The sequence below is a fragment of the Mobula birostris genome, chromosome 12, assembly GCF_030028105.1.
Source record: "Mobula birostris isolate sMobBir1 chromosome 12, sMobBir1.hap1, whole genome shotgun sequence".
In the NCBI taxonomy this organism is placed as follows: domain Eukaryota; kingdom Metazoa; phylum Chordata; class Chondrichthyes; order Myliobatiformes; family Myliobatidae; genus Mobula; species Mobula birostris.
Genome location: NC_092381.1, coordinates 29635703 through 29662440, shown reverse-complemented (window position 1 = coordinate 29662440; position 26738 = coordinate 29635703). Strand labels below are relative to the sequence as shown.

At 40.7% G+C, this 26738-nt stretch overlaps 1 protein-coding gene across 1 annotated transcript in view; it reads right to left on the bottom strand.

Annotated features, from left to right (window-relative positions):
* The window catches only part of szt2 (SZT2 subunit of KICSTOR complex), a 270175-nt gene that overhangs the window by 19432 nt on the left and 224005 nt on the right, over window positions 1–26738 (bottom strand). Inside the window, exons 67-70 of the mRNA XM_072273538.1 lie at window positions 24801–24866; window positions 19269–19482; window positions 18691–18874; window positions 7682–7804 (exon numbers count right to left, since the gene is read on the bottom strand). Coding sequence (XP_072129639.1) covers window positions 7682–7804; window positions 18691–18874; window positions 19269–19482; window positions 24801–24866 — 587 coding nt within the window. The remainder of the gene's footprint in view (window positions 1–7681; window positions 7805–18690; window positions 18875–19268; window positions 19483–24800; window positions 24867–26738) is intronic.

Below are 26738 nucleotides of genomic sequence, written 5' to 3'. Positions count from 1 at the left end.
ATATTGTCGTTCAGTAAATGTTCCTCCTTAGGTTTACTTATTTTAACACAAATAAATCTCAATAATTGATGTTTGAGTATGGTTTGCAAAATAAGTATATCCTATTTTTCATATCCTCTATGAAGCCCACAACCTTGTCGTGGTTTGGAGGGTTGCATGCCCTAATGACCCAGAAAGCTACGTTGGCTGCAGTCAGGGCTTTATGCTTTGACTCTTGGTAAGGTTACCCATACCAAACAGATCAAAGGGTAGAGGTCAGTCTAAGAGTGGTCCACTTGTCCTCCAGGTTCAGAGATTCAGCTCAGGGCTGGTAAAACAAAATTATTATGGAAACAGCAATGAAGGATCCTTCTCCCTCTGAGTGAGATGGTATTCCTGAGTCTCCACCCAGGACTTGAGTGACTGACAGCAGTGAAAGCCAAGAGGAAGCTACTGGCATGATGAGGGAGGCCCTGAACACCAGCAGAGCTGGAGGATCTTCATTGCTGCCCTAAATGCCAGAAGCGTAACAGGCACACACACACACATTCTTCAAATACCCCACTTATGCTGTGGTTCTGCTATTGACTACACTACAAGGCAATTAAAGGAGCGCAATACCGTAACCAAATTCAGTCACAGCTCTACTGCCCGATGAACCACATCCCATTCAGAAATGACTTCAATTACAATTTAGAGAGAAATCGACCAAAATCATAATTAACAAGTACTCTTTAATGCATCTAAGGACCCCATCAAATAGGTCTGCATTTTCTAACTAAATTTGTGAATGAACGAAGTCAGAGCAGGATTAGATTAAATTTTCTATAATTAATTGAATCTTGTTTCAGAGAAGAAAATTTATTGAAATCACCATTTATGTAAACAATCATACATGTTTCAATTACAAAAGCAACCCATGTCTTATTTGAGGAAAATAAGCAATTTCACACAAAGATAGTGTCAAAATTTAGGTAGAATAAATGCTAGAGTGACAAAAGCCAGGCCATAAAAATGATCTTTATTGCCCAGCATACTGACAGCATATTACCAGAGTGTTCACACATGCAGTGTTTTCAAATGAGGCTCACTCAATTGGAACTGTACGCAAGACTCCACAAGTACTCCCAGTACTAAACTAGATGTACAATAATGTACTTAAATTTTCTTGAAGTATCTGATAATGTGTTCCAAAGAAAGTTACTCGGGAAAATAAATATTCTGGGTGAAGAAACTATATATCAGTATGTACAGCAAATAAAATGTGGATACAGGGCCTTCAGCCCAACTACTCCATGCCGTCCACTCACTTAGTCCCAATTACCTGAGTCTGGTTCATATCCCCGAGTCCTGCCCCTCCATGTACCTAGACAATAGCTTCTTTGATGATATTACTGTACCCTCCTTTACCACTTTCTCTGGCTACTAATTTAATTTTCAATGAGGTGCCCCACTCTTACAAAATCAGATTAATATATTCTAATTTCAAAGGCCTCTACATCTGTTTTCCTGCATTTCTTTAAAATGGTAACACTTGTTGTATCAGTTGGATAGCCTAATAGCTGGTTAACCGGAATAAGTGGATCTTTTTCTGGTAGGAGAGATGCAAGGAACGATGTGCTGTAGGGATTGCTGCTGAAAGCCTTAACTTTGTTGATTTATTGCAGTGATATAGATATATAGCACGAAATAGACCCGACTGATTCTGAGCTGACATCAACTACCCATCTGCAGTGATAATATTGCTTATCCTGCTGCCATTCTCGTGTGCTCTCCCAGACTTTACCACTCACCCCCACACCAGCGGGAAACTTACAGCATCCAATTAACCTACCAATCTGCATGTGATTGGAAATCCGGAGAAAACCAAAACATCTATGGCATCTCCGACACACTATAATGTTGGATTATTTAAAATTGTTAATTTTCTTGTAGTTTAACTTTCCTACACTTGCTTATAATTTTTACATAATCAACTGCATGCTTATAATTGTTCAGTGAAATTTTAGTAATTGTAAGATCAGCCATGATTTTATTAAGTAGCATAACAAGCTTGGCATACCACTGCTCCGGATATATGTTTGTAATATTTGACATGAACAGAATCATAACTGCATTTTGAGGTGACGCAGCCAATGCTGACTCACCATCAGTCCTACCGCCTGCCATATCATCATAATTACCTTCTCATAAGTTCCTACCCAATTCCCTGTTGAAACACACAAACTCAGCAGGGATCCACAATTTTTAAACACAGACATAGAAATATAGAAAAACCTACAGCACAATACAGGCTCTTCGGCCCACAATGCTGTGCCGAATGTGTACTTACTTTAGAAATTACCTCGGATTACCCATACCTCCATGTACCTATCTGGGAGTCTCTTAAAAGACCCTATCGTATCCGCCTCCACCACAGCCACCGGCAGCCCATTCCACGCACTCACCATTCTCTGCATAAAAAAAATTACCCCTGACACCTCCTCTGTACCTACTTCCAAGCACCTAAACTGTGTGCTCTTGTGTTAGCTACTTCAGTCCTGGGAAAAAGCCTCTGACTATCCACACGATCAATGTTTCTCTTAATCTAATACACCTCTATCAGGTCACCTCTCATCCTCAGTCACTCCAGCAAAAAAAGGCCGAGTTCACTCAACCTATTCTTATCAGGCATGCTCCCCAATCCAGGCAACATCCTTGTAAATCTCCTCTGCACCCTTTCTATGGTTTCCACATCCTTCCTGTAGTGAGGTGGCCAGAACTGAGCACAGTACTCCAAGTGGGGTCTGACCAGGGTCCTATATATAGGTGTACCCCGTTTTCGAACATTCGCTTTACAAAACCTTGCTGTTACGAAAGACCTACATTAGTTACCTGTTTTCCCTAACAGAAAGTGTTTTCACTGTTACGAAAAAAAGCAGCGCGTGCCCCAAGCAGCCAAGCTCCTCCCCCGGACTGCGTTCTCGCCGGCACTGTTTAAACATATGCCTGTGAGCAGCCGTTAGCAATATGAGTTCTAAGGTATTGGAAAAGCCTCAAAGAGCTCGTAAGGGTGTTACACAGCGTAAAATTAGACATTTCGATCATGGTGAACGAAGGAAGGACAAAGTGAGTTTGGCTTGTGGAAGTTGACGAAGATGATGTTGAAGAGGTTTTGGTATCCCATGACCAAGAACTGATAGATGAAGAGCTGATGCAATTGGAAGAGGAAAGGATAACAATCGAAACCGAATGCAGTAGCGAACAGACTGAAAATGAAGTCATCCAGGAACTGAACGTGAAGCAACTGCGTGAGATTTTCGCTGCAATGATTGCAGAAAAGTATGACTTTAATTTTGAAAGGGTACGTAGGTTTAGGGTACATTTGCAAGATGGTTTGAGTGCTTACAAAGAACTGTATGATAAAAAAAATGCGCCAGGCTAAGCAGTCAAGCATACTGTCATTTCTCAAGCCTTCCACATCAGCCACAGCTGACAACGAACCTCGACCTTCGACATCGAGGCAGGCAGACATAGAAGAAGATGACCTGTCGGCTCTGATGGAAACAGACAACGATGAGATGACACCCCAGTGTCCCACCACCCCAACCCCCGGGCTGCGGATCAATACATTGCCGCAGAGAATGCAGCGGTAGCCGGGATGCACCGATTACATCGCCTCTGATCTGGGCCGATATTTACGTGCCGGGTAGCACCTAATTAATTAGCTTGTTTATTATGGCTTTTTTCTTAAAGATGTGCTGGGTGCGTCCCGGCTACCACTGTACCCCTGCACTCTTCGCGGATCGGTGTCGGGTCGCTGCCTGGTGGTTGGGGACCACTGCACCACCCCAACCTCCAATGACTCAGCCTAACACACCATCATCAATGTGCTCGGCGCTGTCTTCCCAATTCCGGTAAGTGATACTACACTGTACATACATTATTTCTGCTTTATAAAGGCTGTGTATTTTTATGCGTTATTTGGCATGATTTGGCAGCTTCATAGCTTAAAGGTTACTAGAGAGAGTGTTTCTGCCGAGAGCACTTGCGTCGTGTTTCTGCCGAGAGTGCTTGTGTGAGATTTTCACTACGGAGAACAGTGCAGCAATGACGGTAGAAAAGTATTTCTACTTTATATAGGCTGTGTATTTATCATATCATTCCTGCTTTTACTATATGTTACTGTTATTTTAGGTTTTATGTGTTATTTGACATGATTTTGTAGTTTTCTTTTGGGTCTGCGAATGGTCACAAATTTTTCCCATATAAATAAATGGTAATTGCTTCTTCGCTTTACGACATTCCGGCTTACGAACTGTTTCATAGGAACGCTCCACCTTCGGATGGCGGGGGAAACCTGTAGCTGCAACATTACCTCTCAGCTCTTAAACTCAATCCCACGGTTGATGAGGGCCAATGCACCGTATGCCTTCTTAACCACAGACTCAACCTGCACAGCAGCTTTGAGTGTCCCATGGACTCGGACCCCAAGATCCCTCTGATCCTCCACACCAAGACTCTTACCATTAATACCACATTCTGCCATCATATTTGACCTACCAATATGAACCATCTCACACTTATCTGGGTTGAACTCCATCTGCCATTTCTCAGCCCAGTTTTGCATTCTATCGATGTCCCATTGTAACCTCTGACAGCCCTCCACACTATCCACAACACCCCCAACCCTTGTGTCATCAGTAAATTTGCTATCCCATCTCTCTACTTCCTCATCCAGGTCATTAATAAAAATCACGAAGAAAAGAGGTCCCTGAGGCACACCACTGGTCGCTGATCTCCATGCAGAATATGACCCGTCTACAACCACTATTTGCCTTCTGTGGGCAAGCCAGTTCTGGATCCACAAAGCAATGTCCCCTTGGATCCCGTGCCTCCTTACTTTCTCAATAAGCCTTGCATTGGGTACCTTATCAAATGCTTTGCTGAAATCCATAAACACTACATCTACTGTTCTACCTTCATCAATGTGTTTAGTCACATCCTCAAAAAATTCAGTCAGGCTCGTAAGGCACGATCTGCCTTTGACAGATACTGACTATTCCTAATCATAAAATGCCTCTCCAAATGTTCATAAATCCTGTCTCTGAGGATCTTTTCCATCAACTTACCAACCCCTGAAGCAAGACTCACTGGTCTATAATTTCCTGGGCTATCTCTAGTCCCTTTCTTGAATCAGGGAACAACATCTGCAACCCTCCAAACCTCTGGAAACTCTCCCATCCCCATTGATGATGCAAAGGTCATTACCAGAGGCTCAGCAATCTCCTCTCTTGTCTCCCACAGTAGCCTAGGATACATCTCGTCCGGTACCGATGACGTATCCAACTTGATGCCTTCCAAAAGCTCCAGCACATCCTCTTTCTTAATATCTTTTCCAAGCTTTTCAGTCCACTGTAAGTCATCCCTACAATCGCCAAGATCCTTTTCCATAGTGAATACTAAAGCAAAGTATTCATTAAGTATCTCCACTATTTCCTCCGGTTCCATATATACTTTTCTACTGTCACAGTTGATTGGTCCTATTCTCTCATGTCTTACCCTCTTGCTCTTCACAGACTTGTAGAATGCCTTGGGGTTTTCCTTAATCCTGCTTGCCAAGGCCTTCTCATGGCCCCTTCTGGCTGTCCTAATTTCATTCTTAATCTTCCTGCTAGTTTTATACTCTTCTAGATCTCTATCATTACCTAGTTTTTTTGAACCTTAATTAAGCTTTTCTTTTCCTCTTGACTAGATTTAAAACAGCCTTTGTAATCACGGTTCCTGCACCCTGTCATCTTTTCGGTCTCATTGGAACGTATCTATGCAGAACGCCATGCAAATATCCCCTGAACATTTGCCACATTTCTGCCGTACATTTCCCTGAGAACATCTGTTCCCAATTTATGCTTCCAAGTTCCTGCCTGACGGCCGCATATTTCCCCTTACTTCAAATAAACATTTTCCTAACTTGTCTGTTCCTATCCATTTCCAGAGATCCGACACCTGACCAGGTTCATTTCCCAATACCAGATCAAGTACAGCCTTTCCTCTTGTACGATTATCTACATATTGTGTCAAGAAACCTTCCTGAACACACCTAACAAACTCCCCCCCTTCTAAACCCCTTGCTCTAGGGAGATGCCAATCAATAATTGGGAAGTTAAAATCTCTCACCACTACAACCCTGTTATTATTACATCTTTCCAGAACCTGTCTCCCTATCTGCTCCTTGACGTCCCTGTTACTATTGGGTGGTCTATAAAAAAACACCCAGTACAGTTATTGACCCCTTCCTGTTCCTAACCTCCACCCAGAGACTCAGTAGACAATCCCTCCATGACTTCCTTCTTTTCTGCAGCTGTGACACTATCTATGATCAGCAGTGCCACACCCCCACCTCCTTTGCCTCCCTCCCTGTCCTTGCTGAAACATCTAAGGTCTGGCACTCTAAGTAACCATTCCTGCCCCCAAACCATCCAAGTCATAGCTCGAAGTACTAATCCAAGCTCTAAGCTCATCTGTTTTGTCCTTAATACTCCTTGCATAAAATAGACACATCTCAAACCATCAGTCTGAGCGCGTTCCTTCTGCCTATCCTCCCTCTCACACTATCTACAAACTTTCTCTATTTGTGTACCAACTGCCCCTTCCTCCATCTCTTCAGTTCGGTTCCCACCTCCCAGCATTTCTAGTTTAAACACTCCCCAACAGCCTTAGCAAACCTCCCTGCCAGGATATTGGTCCCCTCAGATTCAAATGCAACCCGTCCTTTTTGTGCAGGTCATGCCTGCCCCAAAGGAGGTCCCAATGATCCAGAAATCTGAATCCCTGCCCCCTGCTCCAATCCCTCAGCCACGCATTTATCCTCCACCTCATTCTATTCCTATACTCACTGTCACATGGCACAGGCAATAATCCCGAGATTACTACCTTTGAGGTACTTCCTTCTTAACTCCCTGTACTCTGTTTTCAGGACCCCCTCCCTTTTCTACCTATGTTGTTGGTACCAATATGTACCACAACTTCTGGCTGCTCTTCTCATTTCAGGATATCGTGGATGCGATCAGAAACATCCCAGACCCTGGCACCAGGGAGGCAAACTACCATCCATGTTTCTTTCCTGCACCCTAACTATAGAGTCCCCTATCACTGCTGCCATCCTCTTCCTTTCCCCACCCTTCTGAGCCACAGGGCCAGACTCTGTGCTTCCCCCAGATAGGTTGCCCTCCTCAACAGTACTCAAACAGGAGTACTGTTGATGCAGCTCGATGCACCTGGCGCAGATGTGGCCGTCCGGGAGGCTGGGAGTCTCCTGGACATCCTACATCCGATACCCAGTACAGAACACTGGCCTCACACACATACTTCCGGTTTCTATTCTTCACAAGTAATTCACCTCACCTCTACCCGTTATCGCCCCAAGCCCTGTTAAGCCAAAGCCCTCCTACTCTGTCTCTCGCTCTATAAAGCTGTCTTCCTTTTAAATCCTTCCCACTGGTCTAACTCGCTGACGTCCATGCGCTTGCGCTGTCGTGCTTCGTTTGTATACTTCTCACTGCAGTAGCATTTTTCAGTGCTTAGAATGCTCTACTTCTCCCAGCAGAGGAAAGATCAATGAATAAAAAAATATATATTCATAAGCATTAAAAAGCAAGAAAATAGTTTAAAGCTCCAAAATATTGCCATCTGAATTATTCACGATCGGTAAGGGGCATCTCACCGTAGCATGTTGCGTTCTGTTTCCGGCTGTTCTTCAAAAGGTCCTGCACTGTGGCACACTAATAGAGACACATCAAATTCATCGTGATGTCTGATTCCTTCAGAATCTTTGTACGATCCAGATCTACAAGAAAATCAAATTCCTGTCACTGCTGTGTCATTTTTCTAAACTAACACAATCATCAATGAAAGTTGACAATTCAATATATAGACCATCCCCCAGATTGCAAACACGACAACTGTACATATGAATGAGCTCCCATAATTTAATTATATTCATGAAAAGAGACCAATTGTGATTTATACATATATTCCAACTATGGTCACAACAAATACTGTAGGTCCTATTTTTACAGATACACATTGGTGCATCTGTAAAAATAGGACCTACAGTATTTGTTTCCAAGGGATGACTTGTATACCTGTATGTATATTCTGGAAGCAGAACGTGATCAACTCATCCATGCTGACCAATATGCTCAACTAAGCTGATGCCATTTGCCCACATCTGGCCTATATCGTAAAGCTTCCCTATCCATGGACTTGTCCAAATGTCTTTTAAATGTTGTTATTGTACCAGCCTCAACCACTTTCTCTGGCAGATCATTTCACTTATGCACACCCCCCCCCCCTCCTGTGAGGAAGTTTCTCCTCAAATGCCTTTTAAATTCTCACTTTAAACATTAATTATTGCTTCTCTTTTCTTCAGAAAAAACTGTGCACTCACCTTATCTATGTCCTGCATGATTTTATGTACAACTATAAAGTCACCCTCAGTCCCCTACACTCCTAGACTGTCCACACTTTTCCTATAACTTCAGCCCTTGAGTCCTGTAATCACTTTCATAAATTTTTTCTGTACTCTATCCAGCTGAATGTCTTTCCTATAACAGCACAACCAAAACTGTACATAGTAGTCCAATTGTGACCTCACCAACATCTTATACTATGGCAACATTACATCCCAGTTCCCTGTCTGATAAAAAAAAAACGGTATATCAAATGACATATTCACCCGTGATACTGCTTTCAGGAAACTATGTACTTGTGATCCCAAGACTTCCAGGGCTCTTTATTCACTGCGAAGCTTTTGAGGCAGAGGAAAATTGAATGGATGAGACTTGATTGAGGATTTGAGTGGAGAATAGATGGCAGCATTACGGTTGGGATAGACTACCTGTTTCCATGCCTTATATTCTCTATCAATTGTTCCCATTCACTTGAGAGGCTTATTATACTGCACATATGTTGTAGGGTGTGTGGGCAATTTAATAATTGACGCAATAGCATCATCCCAACCACCCCACCATCCGGCACCATTTTAGATCATATTTTCTGACATGCAACCAATGTCTTGATGCTGTTCTCCATCTTCAGGGACAAAGTTTAATTTTTATTTCTACATTGCTTTGACTTGAATTCATGAAACAAAAAGTCCCAAAACATTATTTTAAACCATTCTAGCAAATATGCTTCAACTACATGCATGACACTTAATGAGTTGTGAATACAACTGTTTTCTGTCCATTCTTTTAGACCAATGTACTGTCATCACATCTAAAACCTGGCCTGAGAAGTTAAAAAAGGAACACTTCTAAATCTAATTGGGTTGCTATCAAGAAAAGTCAGAGCGCAATCTGGGGTAATGGACTATCAAAGTTTAAGCTCACAGGAAATAAACTTTGAAGTTCAAAGCAAATTTATTATCAAAGTACCTATATGTTACCATTTACTATCCTGATATTTATTTTCCTGCAGGAATTCAAAGTAGACACAAAGAAACACGATAGAATCAATGAAAAACTGCACTCAAAGACCCACAAAAAACTAATGTGCAAATGCAACAAATAATGTAAATACAAAAAAAATCTTCTGATGAGTCCTTAAACACGACTCAGTCCACCAACTCGAATATATAAATTAAATAATGAAAAGAAATATATATAAAAAAATAAGTAGTGCAAAAAGAGCAAAATAATAATGAGGTAGTGTTCATACGTTAATGAGCCATTCATAAATCTGAAAGAGGAGAGGAAGAAGTTGTCACTAAAACATTAAGAATATGTCTTCAGGCTCTTGCACCTCCTCTCTGATGAGAAGGCATGTCCTGGGTGATGGGTCCTTCATGATGGATGCCCACTGCCATCAGTTTTACCAAGGCACCTCTATGTCACACTCAGTCAAATGACGCCTTGATTTAAGAGCCTCATCTTCACTTCACCTTTAGAATTTAAAGCTTTGATATAGTGTATATTTGTACCAAGGTTATGTTAAGATCTGGAGCCAAATGTTGCTGGCAAACCCTAGATCATAACTACAACTGCATGATACTGCTGTCTTAATAACTTTCTTAATTATGCTGATGATAGAGAGCACAGAGTTGGGATATATTTCACATTGACATGGTTATAATTGTACAGGAACATCTGTGTTGGTGGCATAGCTGGTTCTAAATGCAGATCTTTTGTACTACAGTTGAGAAGATGTCTGGTTCCAAAGTCTTTCTGTATCTAGTGCTCTCAGCCATGGCTTGATATGATCTTAGCTCGTAGGAATCTCAGGAGAAAGCTGAGATGAATTATTAAGTAGGCAGTTCCAGCTCCTCTTTAGTCTCTACTGCCTTTTTGAGAATGAGGATGATATTGAAGCTTCTTCCTCCTATTAGCAAGTTAATTGTCCACCAGCTTTCCTCCCAAGATGTGGCAGGCCTAAGGAACATTGATCTAATCTGATGTTTGTAGATTGCTTTGCTCTTTCCATTTCATGCTATATATATTGCAAGTAGTTCTGTTTTGCAAATATACTGATACACGTGTCTGCATCTGTGGGGATGGTCGACCGTCATTCACCTCTGTCATTCTCTGTACAGCAGTCCAATCCACTTGTGGGAGACACTGTCAATTGATTGTAGTGTAAATATATGAATGCCCATTAATTCTACCCAAAGCACAAAGCCTTCAGTCAGCATCTGGCAGCCCCATACCAGGCCCACTAACCTACCTCTGGAAATGGTGCAGGTTGATTCTAAAAGTTTGGCAATTGTGTCATAACCATTGCTTCCCTCAGCTTCTCCCAATTTTTAAACATCACTTTCATTCCCATCATTTTAAAATATGGCTATGATAATCCTAACGAGTACTTCCACACATTTTCTGCATTTCTGGCTTATTTGTAAATAGAATAAGGAACCTGCTGGGTTATGAGACTTCACTTTGTAATGGCCATCATTACGGCTGCTGACAGTGATGGTCCATAGCAACTCACAGACGCCACTTTTGAGCTGCCTGATCTCTTCTGGGTCTATCCCTGTTAGCAAAACTATAGTACCCACATTACAAAGAGGAGGCTGTCCTCCATGTGGAGATGGAACATTATCACACATATATCCCTTGTATTGGTTCACTCACCATCTGCTGCAGAAGCAGTCAGACAGCAATGACCTTCAGAACGCAGATGGGATCTGTGGTGGTGATATCATTGCTCCCCACCAAGAGTGCATAGTGCTGCATTGGGCACTCTCAGTGTTATTGCACATCTGAGAGCATTTATTAATTTATTATTCAAGGAAGGATGATTGGTGGTAATGAGGATGAGGCTTCCTTCTCAGTATTTGACCTGATGCCTTAAGATATCACGGAACCCGGAGACATTGTTCAGGATTCCAAGGGGTCTTTTCTCTGCCCTACTTCTGTGTCTTCACTTCTCATGGGTGTGTTCTGTCAGTGTAACATGAGATAGACAAAGATTGTGACAGAAGAGTTTTTAAGGCACAATTCCTGTGTCAGACTACCGCTTGACTATTGCATTCAACAGTCCTTCCATGCTAGATACTAGTCCCTAGATAGAGTCATAGAGAAGTACATCACAGAAACAGGCCCTTTGGCCCATCTAGAGCATGCTGAAACCATTTAAACTGCCTATTCCAATTGACCTGCACCAGGACCACAGCCCTCCATATCTTTACTAAGGTCCATGTACCTATTCAAACTTCCCTTAAACATTGAAATCAAGCTCACATGCATCACTTGTGCTGGCAGCTCATTCCACACACTCATGGCCTTCTGAGTGAAGAAGTTTCCCCTCATGTGGCCCTTAGAGTTATCACTTTTCACCCTCCATGACCTCTGGTTGTAGTTTCACCCAACCTCAGTAGAAAAAGACAGCTTGCATTTACCCTATCTATACCTCTCATAATTTTGTATACCTCTTTCAAATCTCCTTTCAATCTTCTACATAATAAAGAATACAAGATAGATAGATAGATATACTTTATTAATCCCAAGGGAAATTTGGTTTCGTTACAGCCGCACCAACCCAGAATAGAGCGTAAATATAGCAATACAAAAAACCCCAACAATCAAACAACAAAATGCAAACTCTGCCAGATGGAAAATAAGTCCAGGACCAGTCTATTGGCTCAGGGTGTCTGACCCTCCAAGGGAGGAGCTGCACGTTCGATGGCCACAGGCAGGAACGACCTCCCGTGCCACCAAGTGTTGTATCACGGTGGAATGTGGCCGAAGCCCAACAGTAAAAAGTTCAATATCCTGTCTGCAAACATGTTCCTCGATTGTAATATACCCCGGATTGCACCATCCGTTGTTAGCCAGATCAGTAAGCACCCCACTCCTTCACGCCGCTTACCGCTCTCGGTGCACCTCCGGTAAGGCGGAACGGTATTACCCACCGAAACTCCTCTTCTCCAAAAGTCTCTGTTGTCTCGACCTGGTCCTCTTTCCTCGGCTTTGTGATCCCCCTGCGTGTGTTTTCCTCCAGATTTCAGCAGGCGTGTCTGCCACTCTGTTCGCTAAGCCGACCGGAATTTGCTGGTCCATGGAATACACAATGTGACCTTGCTTCTGTCCCGCGTGTCGGGGTGTAACCATTTCCACCGTTAAAAAAAACCCTAACTTATTCAATCTTTATTTATAGCTCAGGTCCTCCAGACCCAGCAACATCCTTGTAAATTTTCTCTGCACTCTTTCAACCTTGTTTACATCTCTCCTGTAGGTAGGTGACCAAAACTGCACACAATATTCCAAGTTAGGCCTCACCAATGTCTTATACAACTTCAGCATAACATTCCATCTACTGTTCTCAATACACTGATTTATGAAGGCCAATCGCCAAAAAATTTCTTTATGACCCTATCTATCTGTGACACCGCTTTCAGTAATAGGCCTGTATCCTTAGATCCCTGTGTTCTACCACACTCCTCAGTGCCTTACCATTCACTATGTAAGACCTACCCTGGTTGGCGCTACCGAAGTGCGAAACCTCTCATTTGTTTGTATTAAATTCATATGATGAAAGACTGGATGAACTAGGCTTATACTCGTTGGAATTTAGAAGATTGAGGGGGGATCTGATTGAAACATATAAAATCCTAAAGGGATTGGACAGGCTAGATGCAGGAAGATTGTTCCCGATGTTGGGGAAGTCCAGAACGAGGGGTCACAGCTTGAGGATAAAGGGGAAGCCTTTTAGGACCGAGATGAGGAAAAACTTCTTCACACAGAGAGTGGTGAATCTGTGGAATTCTCTGCCACAGGAAACAGTTGAGGCCAGTTCATTGGCTATATTTAAGACGGAGTTAGATATGGCCCTTGTGGCTAAAGTGATCAGGGGTTATGGAGGGAAGGCTGGTACAGGGTTCTGAGTTGGATGATCAGCCATGATCATACTGAATGGCGGTGCAGGCTCGAAGGGCCAAATGGCCTACTCCTGCACCTATATTCTATGTTTCTATGTAAATTCCATCTGCCATTTTTCAGCTAATTTTTCCAGCTGATGCAGATCCCTCTGCAAGCCATGATAGACTTCCTCACTGTCCACTATACCCCCAATCTTGGTGTCATCCACAAATTTGCTGATTTAGTTAACCACATTGTCATCCAGATCACTGATATAGATGACAAACAAAGGACCCAGCACTGATCCCTGTGACACACCAGTAGTCACAGGCCACCAGTCAGAGAGGCATCACCTACTACCACTCTCTGGCTTCTCCCACAAAGCCAATGTCCGATCCAATTTATTACGTCATCCTAAATGCTGACTGACTGAACCTTCTTCACTCACCTCCCATGCGGGACCTTGCCAAATGGCTTACTAATTTCCATACAGTCAACATCCTTGGTCCTGTCTTCATCCATTTTCCTGGTAACTTCCTCAAAAAGCTATAAGATTGCTTAGATTTGACCTAACATGCACAAAGTCATGCCGACAATCCTTAAACTGTCCATGTCTACCCAAATATATCTGGTCCCTCAGAATACTTTCCAATAACTTTACCACAAATGATGTCAGACTCACTGGCCTATAATTTCCTAGTTTCTGTTTATAGCCCTATTTTAAACAGTGAAACAACATTGGCTATCCTCCAATCCTTTGGTACCCTATTTATAACCATATAACAATTACAGCACGGAAACAGGCCATCTCCGCCCTTCTAGTCCGTGCCGAATGCTTACTCTCACCTAGTCCCACCAACCTGCACTCAGCCCATAACCCTCCATTCCTTTCCTGTCCATATAGCTATCCAATTTTACTTTAAATGACAACATCGAGCCTGCCTCAACCACTTCTACTGGAAGCTCGTTTCACAGAGCTACCACTCTCTGAGTAAAGAAGTTCCCCCTCATGTTACCCCTAAACTTTTGCCCCCTAACTCTCAACTCATGTCCTCTTGTTTGAATCTCCCCTACTCTCAATGGAAAAAGCCTATCTATGTCAACTCTATCTATCTCCCTCATAATTTTAAATATCTCTATCAAGTCCCCCCTCAACCTTCTACGCTCCAAAGAATAAAGATCCAACTTGTTCAACCTTTCTCTGTAACTTAGGTGCTGAAACCCAGGTAACATTCTAGTCAATCTTCTCTGTACTCTCTCTATTTTGTTGACAATTTTTTCCTATAATTCGGTGACCAGAACTGTACACAATATTCCAAATCAGGCCTTACCAATGCCTTGTACAATTTTAACATTACATCCCAATTCCTATACTCAATGCTCTGATTTATAAAGGCCAGCATACCAAAAGCTTTCTTCACCACCCTATCCACATGAGATTCCACCTTCAGGGAACTATGCACCATTATTCCTAGATCCCTCTGTTCTACTGCATTCTTCAATGCCCTACCATTTACCGTGTATGTCCTATTTTGATTAGTCCTACCAAAATGTAGCACCTCACACTTATCAGCATTAAACTCCATTTGCCATCATTCAGCCCACTCTTCTAACTGACCTAAATCTCCGCAAGCTTTGAAAGCCTACTTCATTATCCACAATGCCACCTATCTTAGTATCATCTGCATACTTACTAATCCAATTTACCACCCCATCATCCAGATCATTAATGTATATGACAAACAACATTGGACCCAGTACAACTCCGAGGCACACCACTAGTCACCGGCCTCCAACCTGACAGTTATCCACCACTACTCTCTGGCATCTCCCATCCAGCTTCCAGTCACTGTTGAATCCATTTTACTACTTCAGTATTAATACCTAACGATTCACCCTTCCTAATTAACCTTCCGTGTGGAACCTTGTCAAAGGCCTTACTGAAGTCCATATAGACAACATCCACTGCTTTACCCTCGTCAACTTTCCTGTAACCTCTTCAAAAAATTCAATAAGATTTGTCAAACATGACCTTCCACACACAAATCCATGTTGATTGTTCCTAATCAGACCCTGTCTATCCAGATAATTATATATACCATCTCTAAGAATACTTTCCATTAATTTACCCACAACTGACGTCAAACTTACAGGCTGATAATTGCTAGGTTTACTCTTAGAACCATTTTTAAACAATGGGACAACATGAGCAACACGCCAATCCTCTGGCACCATCCCCGTTTCTAATGATATTTGAAATATTTCTGTCAGAGCCCCTGCTATTTCTACACTAACTACCCTCAAGTTCCTAGGGAATATCCTGTCAGCACCCGGAAACTTATCAACTTTTATATTCCTTAAAAGTGCCAATACTTCCTCTTCTTTAATCATCATAGTTTCCATAATTTCCCTACCTGTTTCCCTTACCTTCCACACTAAAATAGCCTTCTCCTTAGTGAATACTGAAGAAAAGAAATTGGTCAAAATCTCCCCCATCTCTTTTGGTTCCACACATAGTTGTCCACCCTGATCCTCCAAGGGACCAATTTTATCCCTCACTATCTTTTTGCTATTAATATAACTGTAGAAACCCTTTGGATTTATTTTCACCTTACTTGCCAAAGCAGCCTCGTATCTTCTTATAGCTTTTCTAATTTCTTTCTTAAGATTCTTTTTACATCCTTTATATTCCTTATATTTACTCCATGCTGCCTATATTTATTGTAGATATCGCTCTTTTTCCGAACCAAGTTTCCACTATCCCTTGAAAACCATGGCTCTCTCAAACTTATAACCTTTCCTTTCAACCTAACAGGAACATAAAGATTCTGTACCCTCAAAATTTCACCTTTAAATGACCTCCATTTCTCTATTACATCTTTCCCATAAAACAATTTGTCCCAATCCACTCCTTCTAAATCCTTTCGCATTTCCTCAAAGTTAGCCTTTCTCCAATCAAAAATCTCAACCCTGGGTCCAGACCTATCCTTCTCCATAATTATATTGAAACTAATGGCATTGTGATCACTGGACCCGAAGTGCTCCCCAACACATACCGCCGTCATCTGACCTATCTCATTCCCTAACAGGAGATCCAACACTGCCCCTTCTCTAGTTGGTACCTCTATGTATTGCTGCAAAAAACTATCCTGCACACATTTTACAAACTCCAAACTCCAGCCCTTTTACAGTATGGGTTTCCCAGTCTATGTGTGGAAAATTAAAATCTCCCACAATGACAACCTTGTGCTTACTACAAATATCTGCTATCTCCTTACAAATTTGCTCCTCCAGTTCTCGCTCCCCATTAGGTGGTCTATAATACACCCCTATAAGTGTTACTACACCTTTCCCATTCCCCAATTCCACCCAAACAGCCTCCCTAGATGAGCCCCCTAATCTATCCTGCCAGAGGACTGCTGTAATATTTTCTCTGACAAGCAATGCAACAACTCCCCTCTTGTCCCTCCGATTCTATCACACCTGAAGCAACGAAATCCAGGAATATTTAGTTGCCAACTACACCCCTCCTGTAACCATGTTTCACTAATAGCTACAACATCATACTTCCAGGTTATCAATCCATGCTCAAAGCTCATCCACCTTTCTTACAATGCTCCTAGCATTAAAATAAATGCATTTAAGAAATTTTCCACCTCCTGCTCTCTGTTTATCACTAACGGTGCAAACAACTTAACTATCTCCTTTTTCTTCCTTCTCCCCTACATCTGTTCCTGCACTCTGGTTCCTCTCTCCCCTTGTATCTAGTTTAAATCCACTGGAGCCTCTCTAGCAAACCTACCTGCAAGAATATTTGTCCCCCTTCAGTTCAGATGTAAACCATCCCGCCAGAACAGGTCCCACCTTCCCTGGAAAACTGCCTAATTATCTATAAATCTGAAGCCCTCCCTCCTGCACCATGTCTTCAGCCACGTGTTGATCTGTTCTATCTCACTATTTCTAAACCTGCCTGCACGTGGCACTGGTAGCAATCCTGAGACTGCTATCCTGGAGGTCCTGTCCTTTAACTTGGTGCCTAACTCCCTGAACTCACCTTTCAGGACCTCCTCACTCTTCCTACCTATGTCATTGGTCCCTAAATGGACAACGACATCTGGCTGCTCACCCTCCCTCGAGAATACTGAGAACTTGATCTAAGATATCGTGGACCTTGGCACCAGGGAGGCAACAGACCATCCTGGATTCTCGATCTCTTCCACAGAACCTCTTATCTGTCTCCCTATCGAATCCCCTATCACTACTGCTCTCTTCTTTTCCCTCCTTCCCTTCTGAGCTGAGGGTCCAGTCTTGGTACCAGAGACGCAACCACTGCAACTTGTCCCTGGTAGGTCGTCCCCACCAACAGTATCCAAAATGATATACTTATTATTGGTGGAAACGGCCACAGAGGTGCTCTGCTCATTCTGTCTATTCCCCTTCCCTCTCTTGACAGTCACCCAGCTACATGTCTCCCGACTCTTAGGGGTGACCATCTCTCTGTAACTCCTGTTTATTTCTGCCTCTGCCTCCCGAATGATCCGAAGTTCATCCAGCCCCAGTTCCCTAATTCGGTTTGTCAGGAGCTACAGCTGGATGCACCTTTTACAGGTGTGGTCATCAGGGACAATTTTGCTCGCCCTGACTTCCCACATACTGCAAACGGAGCACTCAACTCCCTAACTGCTGCCTCCATTACCTACTCTTAAGGTAATTAAATTAATTAAAGGAACTTACCCGCCCTTACCTCACTGGGAGCAAGCTCATCCTCAGCCTCTGGAGCCAAAGCCTTCCTACTCTGTCTCCCTCTACTCCGTCACCCGCTCCGTTAATCTGCTCACTTTTTAAACTCTCCTGCTGCCTCACGGTCTGACTTTCACACGCTTGCACAGTCGTGCCCCGTTCAACCACTGCTGTTATGTGTTAAATAAATCTGAATCTGATTTTAAAAGACCCATTTTGCTTTTGAATTCTCTTTATGATCTACCTTTCTCTTCTCAGTTAATCTTAGCTTCAGCCCAAGAGCACTCCAAGATCACGGTATTTTAATTCTTACCTTCTGACAACTTCCCGCTTGCATTATTTTATCAACAGTTACCACGAGATCAGTTCTGGAAACCCACTTTGCCATTCTAGCTCTTTGGTCATCTGTCCTTCCTGCAGGGACCAGTACACCCTAGAGGGCAATTTTGCTCTTAAATACCACTTTTGGTGCTATTAAAGATACTATATAAATGCACGATGCACTGGTTGCAATTCTGAGACTGAATTCCCAATGAAAGTGTTGATGATGTACTGCATCTGCCAGGTTCTTTGCAGGTCACCTAAACTTCAAGTGATAATTAATTAGGAGGCAGCTATATGAACAGAAACTACATACCTATTCCAGAGTGCCACAAGTGCATATTCATGCATTTCGGTATTCTGGGTCCCCTTTCTACCATCCATGCTCATCGCTGTTCTTGACATGCGGAGTGGTTTCATCCCATATGTGCTGGCATGATCAGTGATATAGTTATAGAGCTGATGGGCCGTTGTCATGTTTGTGGAGAGGGCTATAGACCCTAAAATAAAATGAATTTTAAAACCAGATCATTAAAAATCAATTAAAATATTTCAGTTTAACTCTTTAATAGGTCTGAACTTTTTCAACATTAGTCATGTCATAAGTTTTAACTTGGCTTTCTTCCTCCATCTCCCAAAGCCTCATGCTGTAAATGACAAAGAATTCTGTAAAGCTTAAGCATCCATTGTGTTGTCTTCCTTACACACAATACAAATAATCAATTCACAATCTATAACTATGTTTTTAACGTGAGAAATTGATTCCCAAAAGAGTAAAGCATTAAAATTATGTTAACAAATATGATAACTGGTAAACCATAAGGATGTGAATCATGTTCTTTTGATTTCTTTTAACATACATCTCATATCATCTATGAGTAATATTTCTCTTACCCTCAAAGATATGATTCCTTCCATATTTTGGAATATCTGGATGGTAACAGATAAAATCTTCTAGGAAGCTAGTGAGGTGGTATCCCTGTCTCAGAGTCATCTGACGGCCAACCAGATATTGATGAATGATCCGCAGATGGAAATCATAACTGAAGGAGTGAACGTGCATTAGATCCCGCACCTTGTCACACTCCTCTGTGAATAACATTGAAAGCTGCCAAGATAGAGATGACAGGTAACAATGGGTTACATTCCCCATTCCCATGGCAATGCTAGTTCCTACTGGGTTCACACAAATTTCCCTTTACTTAAACAAATATCTTAATTTTGTCAAACTTGATTATAACTGTAATGTTAAAATGATTGAACATTGCAATAATGTAATAATGACAGCCCTTTTCACTTTTAATTCCATTGCTCAATTATCATGGATGGAATCTTGAGCTTCAAATTAACTGCTCAACCCATGACTACATCCCCTAAAAGAAGAGATAATATCAATTCTGATACTATAAAGATGTAAAAGATCGGAGAATTTGAACCATGTAAGATAAAGAATCAGCTATTAAAAAGAATACAACGTATGTATCACAAACATCTTGTTCGTAATTAGAACATTTTGAATAATCACTTGATTCCAATGAATAAACCTTTAATTTTGTTACTGATAACTGTTATGATTTCTTAAGATTTCACACATCTCTAACATATTTTAAGCTTTAACATTATTTTCTTGGTTAAAGCAAAGTGAAAGCATAATGGAAAACAAAGCTGATGTACATGAAAAAAGGCAGGTGAGAATAGTAGACAACTTGCAATTGAGAAAACTTATCCTCCTCTGAGACTTGAACTAAATATCCCAAGAGTATTAAATTTTCATTGATACAATCTGTGAATCTTTTCCCCAGTTCAATGTCAAACTATATGTGAAACAAACAGAAAAACCAGGGTTCACAACCGATCTTGAATCTAAAGGCTGCCTTTAGAAAAAATGATAGCTGAGCTATACAGATGAAAAAGAAAATCACTCTTATAATGATCATCACTGTTTCTCCAACAGTTTAAACATTAAAACAGAGCCAAGATTTTCTTTTCAGTGGTAGCAATTAGTTCAAATAATTAATTGGTTTTAATTTGGAAAGGATTAAATGTTATCTCAGTATTAAGTGGTTGACTTGTAGAGGTAAATAACAACATTCCTTCATATCCAAACACTTACTGCGATTTTAAAATCTTTGATGGGATCGTCTGTCTAACTCAGCGATCTATCTTCGAATTAGAATAGATTTGGTGCCAAAACAAATTAATTGCAATATAGAACAGTAAGTATACACTTCATTTAGTTCCAACCTTAGTTTGAACCATATTATGTCACTTGATCTAAAAAAATATTGCAACTTTGTTATTTTGAGCCTATAGCTTACAGGATGCTCTTAAAAGTATCCACCTTTAAAAATAAAAATGTTAAAACTGTGAAGTAAGATCAGAAGTGCTTGGAATCCCCCAGCTGATGAGACTCACTGGGGGATACCCATTTAAGCAGGTGCCCTTGTCTCAGCTGGGCAGAAAACAGGTGTGGTAAAATATCTTTGATTCACTCTTTCTTCACTGCTGTGAAAGGGGGGGGGGGAGAGAAATAGATCAGAGCTTTGTTAACAGTGGATAAGGAAAGTCATGACTGCAAACGTACTGGGAAATTGATAGAAATAAGAGGAATAAGCGTACTACTACAAATGGCTAAGCTGAATCAGAGGAAGGTGAAGCAGCTCACTTTGTGCCAATTTGGATTGTGTTACACCCACTCATTCTTGTAAGCCAAGCACTTCGTATAACATTCAAAGCTATGGAATAATGAGCCTTGCAGCAAGTCTGCCTACATTCTTTATAATGCAGAATGATACAATGCAGCTTGACTTCATTTTTATTACTTTAATTATTAAAGAACAGTGCCCTCCTTAACAATGTCTGAAGCTTTATCATTAATCTTAAAATTAACTTTTAGTACACTTTGCCAAGTTATTATATTCAATGGAAATCAGGGTCTTCTGCATCTCAATGAAATCAGTTCTTTTAAATAATATTTTAAAATCTATGTTGCTTGCAGAAGACAAAGAGCTCACTGTACTAGAAATTTTGATTTCCTGGATGAAGAAATCCTCTGATTTAACACAACATGCTGAAATAGATACACAGCACTTTACTTACCAATCATTCAATTACAGATGAGAAATTGAGTAGTCGGCTCACCATAATAGGAAGCCAGCTGTCTTAAGAAGCCTCACAAAAGCAACACTACTAAACACAATACTGAATAGCCTAAGAGATCCCATTGAGCATCCTCTACAAGTCACATTTCAAAAGTCATCCTTCATTGCGACTTTACATTAGATTTTTCCAGCATTTCCACAGATGTCCACCTGGTTGCACTGGCAGCTTTAGCTACATACAGTTTTCTAAACCAATTACCTTTTTTTGTGCAAAGTGCATATAATGAAATATTAATATTGAAACCTAAATTGATGACGTCATGCAAGTACAGAAAACGTAAATGAAAACTCCATCTCCATGATCAAAATGCCACAGCTTGTCTAGTATCTTATACTTCAGGCAACAGATGTCCTAAATCCTATGTCAGGAAGTTTGTATTTGTAACGGGTATTTGGCACAATATTCTGTGAATTACTGAAGGTGTTGTCTGAGATACCCAACTCTAAAAATGATCAAGTAAAGCAAATGGGATGGTATGTTTTCGTTCTTTTTTTTTTACTATAGATAGGGCAGATAATCCAAATCTGTTTTCCAGGGTGGAAATGGACATGGCTTTCAGATGAGAAGGGAAAAAGTTTAAATACGACTACGAGGTAAGTTGATTTACACAGTGAGTGGTAGGTTCTTGGAATACCCTGCCTGGGGAAGTGGTGGAAGCATAATGTACACAATAGAAAGTTTTGGCAGATACTTCGCCATGCACATGAACAGGCAACAAATGCACGGATACAGACCTTATGCTGGCAGACGGTTTAGTACCAAGCTCAGTATACACAATGTGGCCAAAGAGCCTGTTCCTGGGCCGTACAGTTGTACATTCTGTGTTCTACTGGAGAAGATCTCCTGTGGCTGTGGTAGTGCCTGTGCTTCTATTCATTGGGAAATATCTATGTGAATGTACTCAAGTGCAGGGCTAACTTCTGCTATACTGTTCATGCACCAGGCTGCCTCTCTCTACTGCTCTGGGTTCTTCAGAGACCTGTATGGAAATGGAGATCTCCTACTGGGCGTTCTGCTGTTCCAACTGCTATGTGGTTCTCCAGCATTGCCTAGAGTTGGACAGGAAAGATTTTCTGGTCCTGGGAAATTTACAGGGCCCTACAGATGCTAGAGGAGCAAGCAAGTCACTATTAGATGACTGAGTTGACGGGCTGTCAGGAAAGCAGCAGAGAAGACATCTGGTGTATTTCAACTGTCCAGTCCCAGGGAGAGACAGAATGAAAGGACAAGAGGCAGAGTTGGGAATGGAAATGCAACTCAATTACATTCTACAAAATGATAAAGTAGGAAATAATCAAATTGGATCAGTCCTTATACACTTTAATGTGGATTCTATGCTTTCTCAGGCAGCTTTCTGTTTATACACTTCGCTCTAAAGTCTCTGACCGGAAAAAAAAATTTTGAATTTAGGAGAAATTGCTATAATTTTTGCTTATTCAGATAGGTACTAACCACTTGACTGGAAACTATGGTACTCTGAAATTTACCCAATGAACATGCAATCAGACAAGCTGGGGTGACAGGGTGTGGGTAAATCAACAGAAGATTGTATAGGTGACTCTTACTAGATCAATTGAGTGCAAGGCTGAGAGGTTTAGTCTTCTGGATATATTAAAGGTACAGGAAAATCCATCGTACTAGATCTTGCCAGCTTTTCTGAGTACTTTTGAAACAATACAGCAACCTTGATTTTATTTATCTTGTGCAAGGAACTTTCAGGTCACCAAAAAAAGAAACACCAGTCACTGAGCCTAAATGAGGAAAGACACAACACAGAATTCGGTGAAATGGTCATCTCTAGTAGGTCGGTTGAAAATTTTCAGCCAGCAGTGGCTTTCTTTCCTACTTAACAATGAATGCATCAGAGACAACTAAAGATTAGAGGTCCCATAATCAGTTGTGTCAAAAAATTCCATTTCCTTCACAAAAGTGAAGGGAAAAAAGGTACTTAATGTTTTGATTAAATGTTAATGAAACAGAAATTATTCTGAGTGAATAAGCCCAGCAAAAGTTGTATTCTTCCAGTCTGGCTGCTCCTTGAAATCAATGTGGAAAACAAATTTTTCATCCTTTAGGTATCATCATGTTTTCCAGTCCCCTTTAAAAATCACTCACCACCACAATCAGTTGTCCTTCCTGTTTGGCTAATTATAATCTTGCCCTGTGCCTCAGCCATCTGCAGCCCCTTAGTATTTTTATTTCTTTAGGGGATGTAGACATAGCTGGCATTGCTGTCCATCCTTCATTGTCTCTTAAGAGTCAACCATGTCAAAGATCTGTCGCTCTTTACATCATTAAGATGGCCTGGTTTCATCACCCTAGTTTTGATCATCTTTTGAGAGAATATGTCACCTGCAGCCTTTATAATCCATCTTTATCATCCTCCTCTTCTCTAGCTCTATATTAACTTAAGAAAAGCACTGCTGCCTATATCCTAACAGCTACCTAGACCTACTTGCCCATTATCTTTGTTCTCTCTACTCTACATCGGTTCCCAGATTACCAACATCGCAAGATTAAGAACCTCATTCTTATCTTTAAATATCTATTTTTTTTTGTTCTTTTAGCCCATTTTCAGCCTGGAGCTCCCCAAATTTCCAATGCCAGCCTCAAATGCAACCCTACTTTGAATCACCCCAACTTTGGCAGCCACACAATTACCCGTTTAAATTCATACTATGCATTTCCTTCACTAATTTTTTTTTCCCAGTTTCCTTAAAACTTGCTTCTTTCACCCATTAACAATGGTTTTATAAAGCATTGTGTGCTGTACTTTGATGTTACATATTCAATGTATGCAAGGTGACATTGTACCTGTTGGTATCAGATAACAGGCAAGGCCAAGGTGGAAAGAGGAATGGAAAGAAGAGGGAAAGAAATGATCATGTAATGTAAATGGTACTCAATGTACCATTCCTTGAAGGGACATTAGTCCTAGTTATTGTTTTCATGCTTGAATGAGGACAACATTTTAGCTTGCAAATGAAAACATGCATTTGCGGAGAGGAGGAAACAGTAGGGATAAATACTCCCCATTTTTCAGTAATCAAATCCCTGATGCAGCTAATAGCTAAACAGTGCAACACAAATGAATATCTAAGAATTAGGAAAAGAACAATCTCAGTACCACCTAAACCATTGTACATGCCTTTTGAATGACTAATAAAGAGAAGAAAAACAGGAAGACTAGCAAAAGGAAAGTCACTGTGCAACAGGGAAAGAGAAGAGTTTATGAGAGTAAGGCCTCTGGAGTTTGGGACATACCGCTGACTCTGAGACCGAACTCACTTCGGCAAGGCACTTGACGCGAGCTTTGGACACTAGAGAGCCCTAATGGGAGACAGGAATGGAGATGGATATGGCACTCAACACAGACATACATGCAGTTTCTATTCTAGGTACAGTACATTTAAGAGAGGCATTGCCATAGGCTAGGATTAATCATAAAACATAATAGCACTCCCCACAAAGGTACATCAAACACATTATTCAGACTTCAATCTCAACACAGCCCAAATCACTTTAATCAAATACTAGCAACAACAATAATGGTCACTTAAGAAATGAGAAATTAAAAATTACGTCTCTTTTGTAAAATTTAGTAAACTTGGCTTCCTCTAGTTCCCAGTTCACTGCTGCTACAATTGCCTTAATAAACTTCTCAGTCTCAGGTAATCTGGATGCACTGTGGGCACCATGTAAATTGGTTCCAGATGCATTTCAGTAGTTTAAACTAAATTCCCAACACAATGAGCAATGAAGGAACTTCAGCTGTCTCGGACAGACAGATCCAAGAACAAGGTAACTAATGCAAATTTTTATTATTGTTTTGCTAAATTATTGCATTGAAAGCTTGTAACTTCTGACGAGTTTAGAAAGTTTTGCCTCATTTTGTCAAGATCCAAACTATAGCAATCTACTGTTTAATGCTTCAAGCAATGTTGTTACCTATGTTCCTTGAGAAGATAGCACCGATATTTAACCGATGACATGTTCCATATATTTTTGCAATAGAATGCCAAGTAGGAGTTTTAAAGTATATTTTGGAATGCTTTTTCTTCAATGTTTCAAGAGCTTGCAAGATATTAAACTACATAAAATTTCCTTTTGATTGCAAACATTTAAAAGAGATAAATCAGAGACGAATTGCAACTTTCAATATACACGATGTTTTGCTACAAGCCAGGTAGCTTAACCAGGATATTATTCTACTATTTCTCAAACCTAAAACATTTATGCAAAAGGGATGAAGTGATACCAATAAATTTTCAATATCAAAGCAATTTTGGTTTTCCGAACTATGGCAGGAAAGAAATAGCTATTCATTGTGAGAGCCTGTTACATGTACAATCTCTTGACTACAATAAAGGTTCAAACCTTGCAAAATTTTCCTCGAGTTCTATATATTGTTCACTTGGGATTCACAGCAAAAGCTTCTGATTATATTTTCCAGACTAAGTTTATTCTCAGATTTAGTTTACAACGTCAAGTAGAAATTCTTCTATCAAAAGACAGCAAATTCACCTACTATTAAGTGGCAATGCCTCAGTCAAATGCTTTAAGCAACTGAACATATAGACTAAGAGGAGATTACAAATTACTTACAAACATAAAGACATAGAACTTTTATTTTACAAAAAACATGCAAACATCATTTTAACTGAGTCCTTATGGCAAAATAAACTTAAAAACAAATCATTCAGAAAAATCAAATCTACACAACATATTCTCAACATGTGCAAATTGTGGTAGAATATGGATGAAATGACCAAGGGAGACTGAACCATGTATGAACAGGGATAGCTATGAACAAAAATTTAGAGCCAACTATTAAGGTTTTAAACTATTCTATGGCATCAAATGGACTGTAAAGCACTGGCTTCCCTCAAAACGGGCCCGAGTTCTGTGATACAAAGTGGTATTAAGCAATACATTGCTACAGCTTCAAGCAATCCATTATTATGGTAAGAAAAGACAGATCCAATGGTTACTTCAACTTCAGTTTAGTTAATTGACAAACAGCATCGTGATAACTTAATAATAATTTTGATGGGACTATGAAAACTGCTTAGCTGTTAATGTTTCTCAACAAGTTGATTACTGGTTGGATGTGGCCATGAACAAAATGCTTAAGGTGAACAAGTAGTTAACAAGTTGAATAGTTTGAATGGTCAGTTTATGCTCAAATGTTCCAAATTCTAT